This window comes from Vanacampus margaritifer, chromosome 1 (genome assembly GCF_051991255.1).
Source record: "Vanacampus margaritifer isolate UIUO_Vmar chromosome 1, RoL_Vmar_1.0, whole genome shotgun sequence".
NCBI classification, from domain to species: domain Eukaryota; kingdom Metazoa; phylum Chordata; class Actinopteri; order Syngnathiformes; family Syngnathidae; genus Vanacampus; species Vanacampus margaritifer.
In genome coordinates this window covers 29,940,382-29,949,546 of record NC_135432.1, presented here as the reverse complement: position 1 = coordinate 29,949,546, position 9,165 = coordinate 29,940,382, and the positions used below count along the sequence as shown (strand labels likewise).

Genomic DNA, 9,165 nt, shown 5'->3' with positions numbered 1-9,165 from the left:
ATATTAATCCAAGAGCAAACAAAACATGACAACTGGACATGCATAATCAAAACAACCTCAGGGACCATGGGATAGCGAATTCTGTTCGGTAGAGTAATTTCATAGTACATTTCAGATTTGGGAAATTCTTACATTCTCTCTATTGTTTTGCATTAACAACAAGAGTTCAAAGATTAAATCATTTCTCATTTTCTCAAAAAACTCACATAGCCTACCACGGTACAATATTGCCCCTTGGTGGTCATCTTATAAATAGCCTCACTTGCCGAAATTTGAACCCAAAACATCTTGACTGTCAAATGTAACAAATTGATTAACATTGGTTGTGTTTATCATTAATGACAAGCCACAAAGTCAGACGTTGGTTGTGATTTTGCTGCATGGGACAGCTGATATTGAGTAGTAAGCCTACTACAACATCAAAAAATAGCAAGAGGTCAAAACAAATGGGCTTTTCAGATTGAATAAAAGTCACGCCGTTTTAAAATTACAACATTTATATTATACGTAACAACTAAGTCAGTTTTCGCCTTTATTGAGTAATCGACTATCACCGACGACGTAGTGTCTAGACAAAACTACATTTCCCAGAGTTCCTTTGAAACAAGACGACCGTCCTCAAACATATTTACTGCAGTTTTTTTTTTCTTAAAACGTGCTTAAATCAAGCATTCAAATCAAATAAAGATATGCAATGACGTTTTTGTGTCAGAAAATAAAGACGTGAAAATAAAAATATTAGCAAATTTCGTGGGCATATGACGAAGCGGAAGTAGAGCCAACTTCCTTTCCTCCATTCGGTGAGTGCGTGGCCGCGTCGCATTTTCTTTGACTCTAGAGTAAATTAAAGAATTGTCGGTACTATTCAAAGCGCAGAGACAAATATTAAACATATAACACGTGTTTGTTCGTTACTTTTCAGATTGCAACCATGGGCCGCCGACCAGCCCGCTGGTAAGTTGGCTCTTTTGACGTGTCGAGCCGCGGCCAGGCAGCAAAGTAAAATGGCAGCGGCATCCACCCCGCGACATGTGGGCTGTACTAGCTCACGGGCCTGGTGGCAAAAGGCTGCTGGCAAAAGGGTGCTGGCACCTTGTCTTCCTGAAAGTTCTCAATTGATATTGCACTCGTTCATTGTAGTCGCTCTTGTGTTTTTAGCTCATGTTATCATTTCGTAGCGCTAACTTTATAGAAAACTTTAGCTGGCGTCACCTAGCATTAAGCTAGCGTTACGCCAGCATACCCGTGTAAGACGGTATTGGACCATTATACGCGTGCCATCATAACGTTGTTACTTAGATGTGCAATTGTGCATCAAATTTATTTGATATCACTGTGGTACTTAACTTTGATTTACGTTTTTATAGCTTTGTTTCCGAACAATCTCAGATTTCAAATGTTAAAATGGAGATTATAAGATTAGTTAAGAACAGTGAATAACTTTTGTTAGCCCTCCTAAAAAAAAAACGTTATAAAAGCAACAACAATTTACTCTCCGTGTGTACTTGCTAAATGGAGAACAGATATTGCATGATGTGTAGAGTGGACATGTATTGGAACAAGGATAGTTTGTGTTTCGGATATTCTGTGAATTGTGCAGATTAAAAAATAAATAAATATATATATATATATTATTATTATTATTATTATTATTATTATTATTATTATTTTTCTTCTTCTCTGAGTTTCCTGTTGAGTGTAGCAATCGATCGGTGACCATCCTATTTGTCCAATGCCTTCTTCACAGCTACAGGTACTGCAAGAACAAACCCTACCCGAAGTCCCGCTTCTGTAGGGGTGTGCCTGGTGAGTGGGTCACTTTGCATCATCGAGGGGGTTGAAAAATACATCTAAATCATATCAACATTGCACTGTAGTAGAATGCAATTTCAAATCGCAAAGATTGCAGTTTTGCAAACAAAAACAACTAAAACATCGGCTTCACTTTGGTCTCTTGGTAGACTTTATTTGCAGGGTTCTCCCTAAACTGGTAACCAGCCAATTACAGGGCACTCATAGACTTTACAACATACACTCACACACTCATAGCTGTCTGGATAAGTTCATTGTCAAGAAGTGCAGCCCACATGTAACTTGTAAAACCAAAACCTTTATGTATAATAAATATTGTTTGTTGTAGTTTAGATTAATTTATTGCTTTTGCAAAAAAAAAAAAAAAATGGGAAGAGAACTTTGACAAAGTAATTGCATATTCAATCGCAATGTTGAGGAATAATATTGCAATCAGATTTTTTTTTTTTTATCTTGTTGAGCCCTAAACGATTGTCAGTGTTAATCATTTCATAGTGGTCTGGCACCCCACCCTGCAGTTTATTAAGCCGACTGGTCTTGCTGCAGTGCATTTCTGGTGTGCAAAGACTGCAGACAGAAATTCTTTGGTTGTGTAAGTCCTCAGCTGGGCGGTGCTGAGTTCTTTAAGGGACCACTGAGACATGTTTAAAGAAAATTTTGGAGAATTAAGATTTCTGCAGTTGCAGCTAGATGATAATCTTGTCAAACAAAACGCTTCACACAATTTTTTATTTTTTTTTTGGTAGATCCCAAGATCAGGATCTTTGACTTGGGCAGGAAGAGGGCCAAGGTAGATGAATTCCCTCTGTGCGGCCATATGGTCTCCGATGAATACGAGCAGCTGTCCTCAGAAGGTGAGAAATGGTCAGGACTGTTTTCACCCCTGCCCTCACCTTTATGCAGTATACTGTATATTGACTGTGTAAATGCAATTTCAACGCCACTTGACTGGTCAAAACTGTGAAACTACTAACTCACAAATGTAAACTGCCCTGGTTTATTAGCATCAACTTTTACATGTATAGTTGGACTATTTGTGCAGCTCTGGAGGCCGCACGTATCTGTGCTAACAAGTACATGGTGAAGACCTGCGGTAAAGATGGCTTCCACATCCGCATGCGTCTGCATCCTTTCCATGTCATCCGTATCAACAAAATGTTGTCCTGTGCCGGAGCTGACAGGTGAGTGTGGCTCATTGTTATTCATGACCTTAAATGACCTCCAAACTGAATTGTCCCCTTTCTGCTTGTAGGCTCCAGACAGGAATGCGTGGTGCTTTTGGTAAGCCGCAGGGCACTGTGGCCCGTGTGCACATTGGTCAGGTGATCATGTCTGTGCGTACCAAGGCCCAGAACAAGGAGCATGTGGTTGAAGCCCTGCGCAGAGCCAAGTTCAAGTTCCCTGGACGCCAGAAGGTATGCAAATGTCACTTCATACAAATAAATTGTAGAGTGAGAGCAGCGTTAACTTGTCTCGTCTACCATATATTTATCATCAAATATTGCAGCTTATTAAGCCGACTGGTCTTGCTGCAGTGCATTTCTGGTGCGCAAAGGCTGCAGACAGCAACTCCTTGGTTGTGTATGTCCTCAGCTGTGCGGTGCTGAGTTCTTGAAGGGACCACTGAGACAAAGCTTAGCAATCCGCTTTTTGTGTCATTGCCATGTTTTTCTTCCCTGTCCAGATCCATATCTCCAAGAAGTATGGCTTCACCAAGTTCAATGCCTGCGACTTTGATGACATGATGGCTGAGAAGCGTGTCATTCCTGATGGCTGTGGGGTGAAGTACATCCCCAGTAAAGGACCTCTGTCCCGCTGGAAGGCCCTCCATACCATTTAGAGCATCGGCAGCCTCTCATTGACTACAACCAATAAAGTGGCTTTCATTACCAATGTGCCGAGTGTATTCAATTATTGGGTTGGAAGTGATGTATTATCGTGATCAGGTGTCGCCAACCTTTTTGAAGCTCAGAGCACCGCTACTTCTTTGCTACTGATTAGTGTAGGCTTCCTCACACCTGGTCCTCAAGGGCCAGAGTCCTCCAGGTTTTAGATGTTTCATTTAATCAGCAAGCTCTACTGAAGCCTGATAATGACCCCAATCTTTGGAATCAGGTGTGTTGGGCAGATACAGTGAGGAAAATAAGTATTTCACCCCCTGGTGATTTTGTGAGTTTGACCCTTTACAAAGAAAGGAACGGTCTATAATTTTCATGGTAGGTTCATCTTAACAGTGAGTGACAGAATATTTTAAAAAATCCCAGGAAATCACATTATATTAATTTTAAACATTTATTTGTCTTTTATTGAGGAAAATAAGTATTTCACCCCCTACCAACCAGCAAGAATTCTGGCTCCCACAGACCGGTCATGTGACCAGGAGGCACACACATTAGTCCTCTTACTTAATTGGTATTCCTAATTAAGTTCCCGTTACCTGTATAAAAACACACCTGTTCACAGAATCAATCAATGCATCAGATTCCAACCTCTCCACAATGGGCAAGACCAAAGAGCTGTCTAAGGACGTCAGGGACAAGATTGTAGACCTGCACAAGGCTGGAATGGGCTACAAGACCATTAGCAAGCAGCTGGGTGAAAAGGAGTCAACTGTTGGTGCGATAGTTAGAAAATGGAAGACACCAATTGACCATCAATCTCCCTCGGTCTGGTGCTCCACGCAAGATCTCACCTCGTGGAGTGAACCGGATCATGAGAAAGGTGAGGAAACAACCCAGAACTACACGGCAGGAGCTTGTTGATGATATCAAGGCAGCTGGGACCACAGTCACCAAGATGACCATTGGTAACCCACTACGCCGTAATGGATTGAAATCCTGTAGTGCCCGCAAGGTCCCCCTGCTCAAGAAGGCACATGTACAGGCCCGTCTGAAGTTTGCCAATGAGCACCTGGATGATTCAGAGGAGGCTTGGGAGAAAATGCTGTGGTCAGATGAGACTAAAATCGAGCTCTTTGGCATCAACTCGACTCGCCGTGTTTGGAGGGCGAAAAAAGCTGACTTTGACCCCAAGAACACCATCCCCACCGTCAAGCATGGTGGTGGAAACATTATGTTTTGGGGCTGTTTCTCTGCTAAGGGTACAGGACGACTTCACCGGATCGAGGGGAGGATGAATGGGGCCATGTACCGGGAAATCTTGGGTGAGAACCTCCTTCCCTCAGCCAGGATATTGAAAATGGGTCGTGGATGGGTGTTTCAGCATGACAATGACCCAAAACATACAGCAAAGGCAACAAAGGAGTGGCTCAAGAAGAAGCACATCTGCGCAAACTTGGTGACCAACTACAAGAAACGTCTGACCGCTGTGCTTGCCAACAAGGGTTTCTCCACCAAGTACTGAGTCATGTTTTGCTAGGGGGTGAAATACTTATTTTCCTCAATAAAAGACAAATAAATGTTTAAAATTAATATATTGTGATTTCCTGGGATTTTTTTTAATATTCTGTCTCTCACTGTTAAGATGAACCTACCATGAAAATTATACACCGTTCCTTTCTTTGTAAAGGGTCAAACTCACAAAATCACCAGGGGGTGAAATACTTATTTTCCTCACTGTATATCTAAAACCTGCAAGACTCAAGCCCTCGGTGACCAGGAGTGGAGAAGCCTGGATTACTGTGAAGAGCTACCAGTTTGAAATAACATTTACTAAAAATACTTTTGGTTGTGTATTATCTATTAGAGATGGGGGAAATAATTGGCTAACTGCTTAGTTGATCAGAAAAATTTGCTGATGCAAATTTCTGCCTTTAAACAAGGTGGTGTATTTACCCAAGTAAACTGGATTAATCAAGAGGAAAATATCTAAAAAGATATGTTGGTGACAACCCTAGTTAACAATTGACATTTATGTGAAGACTGTCAATGATTTCTCACAATAGTTAGGAAACCAGAATTCCAATATGCAATGCTTTTATTTACATTTTCAAATGATCACTTATACATTCTTAAAAAATTACAATGCCCCATCATTGCTGAGCTATTTTGGGAACTGGCCTACAGGGTATCCATGGTCCAGAGGGCTATCTGGTACTACGTCGGTGACCCCTGGTCATGATGGAGCAATCAGGAATAAGTGTGTGGTTGCCAGCAAGTGTCTTGCACACAAAGTGACAAGATTTGAACTACGGTATTAAACAAATGCTTATACTTCCCGAAAGCAGACAAAATGAATTTTTAGCTAAATGACGTTCATTGAGATCCGATTGGACTCAGTAACAGTTAACCATTTTTGCTCATTTTTTTCAACGTTTTGAATCACCCACTTGCCACATACCCATATATATATATATATATATATATATATATATTTTTATCCTTTAGGTCTAGCAGTGGCTGGGTGAAGGGCTATTTGACCTGTCACACACACACACACACACATATTATATATATAAATATATATAAATAAGTAGCCGAATTGTACCTAATTTTCTTAAAATCAATATATAAACCAAATTGAATTAAAAAGCTTTTGCCATCAAATAAAAAACAAATATCAAAATTCATAGAAATATGGTCTACGTATATAGAATATTTTAACCTAATTCTGGTTATTTAATTCTGCCTGTTAGCGAGAGCCACCACATCGTGATAACTTACATTGATGTCTCTGCATTTGGCAGTTTGTTACTAATGGTTGTGTTTTTATAGTCAGGAACCCAGTTGCTGCCAACAGGATCGAACAGATTTACCTCCAATGGGCACTAAAGGCTAATATTCGGATTCACTGCATGCCAGGGGACTAACGCTACAGGTGCTGTCCCCCCTGGCTGGGCGTGGGCGGGTCTGCCCCTCTGTTGGCTGCTGGGTGGCGGCTGCGTCTTGGTCGTTCCCTGGGTCTCGTGGTGGGTGCTGTGTTGCGGGGCTCTCCCTGGTGTCCGGGGCGGCGCCGCTCCGGCGCGGTCCGTCGCTCTGGGTCCGGCGACGCGGGTCGGGGCCTGTGGGCCGCCGGGGTGCCCCGTGGTTCCCTCTCCCCTCCCCCTTCCTCCCCCTTGCTTCCTCTCCCTCTTCACCTCTCCCCGCCCGTCCTCCGCCTCCCTGTCCCTTCTCCCTCGTCGCCCTTCCTCCTCCTCTCCCCCTCTCTCTGCGGCCCTGCTGTTGCCTCCTGCCCTTCCTGTCGTCTCCTTCCCCCGTCCCCTCCCCCTCCCCTGTCCGCCCTCCTCCCCCTCCCCTAGGCCGGGGGTTCCGTCCGTCGCCCGGGTCTTGGCGCTCCGGGGGCCGGGGGAGTGGGCGGGATTGGTGTTGTGCCCGCCCCGCTCCGGTGGGCCTCCGGGCACTTCGGGCGGGCCCCGGTATCCGGGGGGCAAGCCCCGCCGGGGTCCCGGTGGGGTGGGTGGGGGTTTTGGTGGGCGGGTGCGCCTCCCCCCCCCCCGCCCGGTTGGGGGGGGCCCAGCTGGTCGCTCCTCTTAACTCACTGCACTAGTTTTGCACAATACATTTTAGGGCACATAACACACTTTGGGGGGGAGTGGGGTGGGCACCACACAACTGGGGGGGGGGGGGGGCATCGGTTGGGGCGGCCGCGGTATGAAGCAGTGCTGCGGTCGCCTGTCCGTGTGCACCCCCCCCCATTAATTTATTTTAATGCACCACATACGCTCATTGACATGCCTGGGGGGCGGATGGATCGGAGCGGGGGGGGATATCATTTCCCTCTGCTCCGGTTCACCTGCCCCCAATTTTAATGCACCACACACACACACTTATGTATATACACTGGGTGGGGTCACACACACGGTTTAGGGGTAGAGTTCGCCAGTCGGCGAGCTGGCGAACTTAGTAACAGGGTTAGTTTTTCACTTAGATCGTTGGGGTGACGACCGGGGCCTCTCCCCGCTGGGCCTGGGGTTCGGGGATGCCGCCCGTCCTCCGGTGCCCCCATCTCCCCTTCTGCCCCTGGTGTTCCGTCCCTCCGCGTGGTGGGGTGGGCGCGGGTGCCCTCTCCGCTCCGCTGCCCGGCCCCCTCTTCGGCGCGGATGCCTGGGTGCGGTGTGTCCCCGGGGTCTGGGGTCGGGGGCTGGGGGGCTGTCGGTTGGTGGGGGTGGGGGCGGGGGGCGGGGGCGGCTTGGTTGGTGGGGGGGTGGTGGTGGGGGTGCCGGGGTGGGGGGTGCTGGGGTGGGGAGGGTGTCTGGGGATTTGGGGACCTGGGGGCGGTTGGGGCTGGTGGCGGGGTTGGGGGGTCGCGGGGGGAGCGGGGGTTGTGGGCCGGTGGGGTGCCTGGTGGGCCTGCAGTGCCCCGTCCTGCTGCGTTGGGTTGGGGGCGCGGGCCGCGTTGGGGTGGGGGGCGCTCCTGCTCCGGGGTTTGCTCTCCGGCCGGTGGCCCCTGCGGGGCCCGGGGGTCGTCCTTTGGCGCGGCCGCGGCCTGGGGGGCCCTGAGGTGTTGCGCTTGCTCTGTCCTGGCGGGGGTCGACGGCTCCCCTCTTTGGTGGAGATTTTCATGCATGCTAGATCCACCACACCAGCATCTATCGAGACTCAGACACAATTTGTTTCTCCCTCAGGTCATTGATTCGGTGGAGGCTGGTGTCTGTGGATCTCACTCTGCTTCGTCTGTCCTTTCTACCTTTCCTCAGTTTCTCCTTTGGGCCCTTGAGGTTTCCCTGATTTGTTGGAGTTTGGATGTCTTTGGGGTTGGTGAAGGTTGGTGGCCCGGTGGGTGGTGTCTGGTCGGTGCTGGGCTTCGCTTTTCTTTCTTTTCTTTGGTCCCCCTTTGGGTCTCCTGGCGGCCCCACGACTCTGGCTGGATTTTGAGGTGTTCGGTTTAGGTGAACGGTATGGGAATTCTTATTTATTTTATTTTTTTTCGCACGCACGCACACACGCACACACACACGCACGCACACACGCACAAACACACATACAAAAAAAAAAAAAAAAAGGGAGAACAATGATGATGACATTTCAAATGATCAATACTGAGATCTCCCCAAAAAAAAAAAAAAAAAGCTTTTGCCATTTATTATTGTCAAGTAAAGCAGAAATAAACTACAGTATGTTGTGCTCATAAGTTTACATACCCAGGAAGAATTTGCTCCTCTCTCGCTCTCTCTCTCTCTTTCTATATATATATATAAATATATATATATATATATATATATATATATATATATATATATATATATATATATATATATATATATATATATATATATATATATATATATACATACAATATATATATATAAATATATATTTTGTGCTTGCTTTTTTGATCTCCCCTTCGGTTACTCTATGTGCTTAAGTAATATGAATGTTTGTTTAAGCAGACAAAAGATTCATGATTTGCTCCGCCACCAGTGTAAGAGCCATTCCTTTCCACAGGCGTTGACAA

At 45.9% G+C, this 9,165-nt stretch overlaps 1 protein-coding gene and 2 non-coding genes across 3 annotated transcripts; all 3 read left to right on the top strand.

The window, feature by feature from the left end:
* The first annotated feature begins 781 nt into the window (after nucleotides 1-781).
* Nucleotides 782-3,705, top strand: rpl10 (ribosomal protein L10). Its single transcript, XM_077548812.1, has 7 exons — nucleotides 782-800; nucleotides 923-954; nucleotides 1,748-1,806; nucleotides 2,559-2,666; nucleotides 2,855-2,993; nucleotides 3,065-3,227; nucleotides 3,497-3,705. The coding sequence occupies exons 2-7, from the start codon at nucleotides 932-934 to the stop codon at nucleotides 3,650-3,652; spliced, it is 648 nt and encodes a 215-aa protein (XP_077404938.1). The 5' UTR covers nucleotides 782-800; nucleotides 923-931; the 3' UTR covers nucleotides 3,653-3,705.
* Nucleotides 2,325-2,457, top strand: LOC144042003 (small nucleolar RNA SNORA70). The gene has a single exon (XR_013290492.1). It is a non-coding gene; the product is annotated as a small nucleolar RNA SNORA70 (small nucleolar RNA).
* LOC144042004 (small nucleolar RNA SNORA70) lies at nucleotides 3,314-3,446 on the top strand. Its single transcript, XR_013290493.1, has one exon. It is a non-coding gene; the product is annotated as a small nucleolar RNA SNORA70 (small nucleolar RNA).
* Nucleotides 3,706-9,165: the final 5,460 nt, after the last annotated feature.

What these genes read in the sequence shown, in the direction of transcription:
- rpl10 (XM_077548812.1), top strand. Translation starts at nt 932, where the DNA reads ATGGGCCGCCGACCAGCCCGCTG. An exon ending in CGAGCAGCTGTCCTCAGAAG is followed by an intron (nt 2,667 to 2,854) that starts GTGAGAAATGGT and finishes CTATTTGTGCAG; the next exon opens with CTCTGGAGGCCGCACGTATC. An exon ending in AGTTCCCTGGACGCCAGAAG is followed by an intron (nt 3,228 to 3,496) that starts GTATGCAAATGT and finishes TTCCCTGTCCAG; the next exon opens with ATCCATATCTCCAAGAAGTA.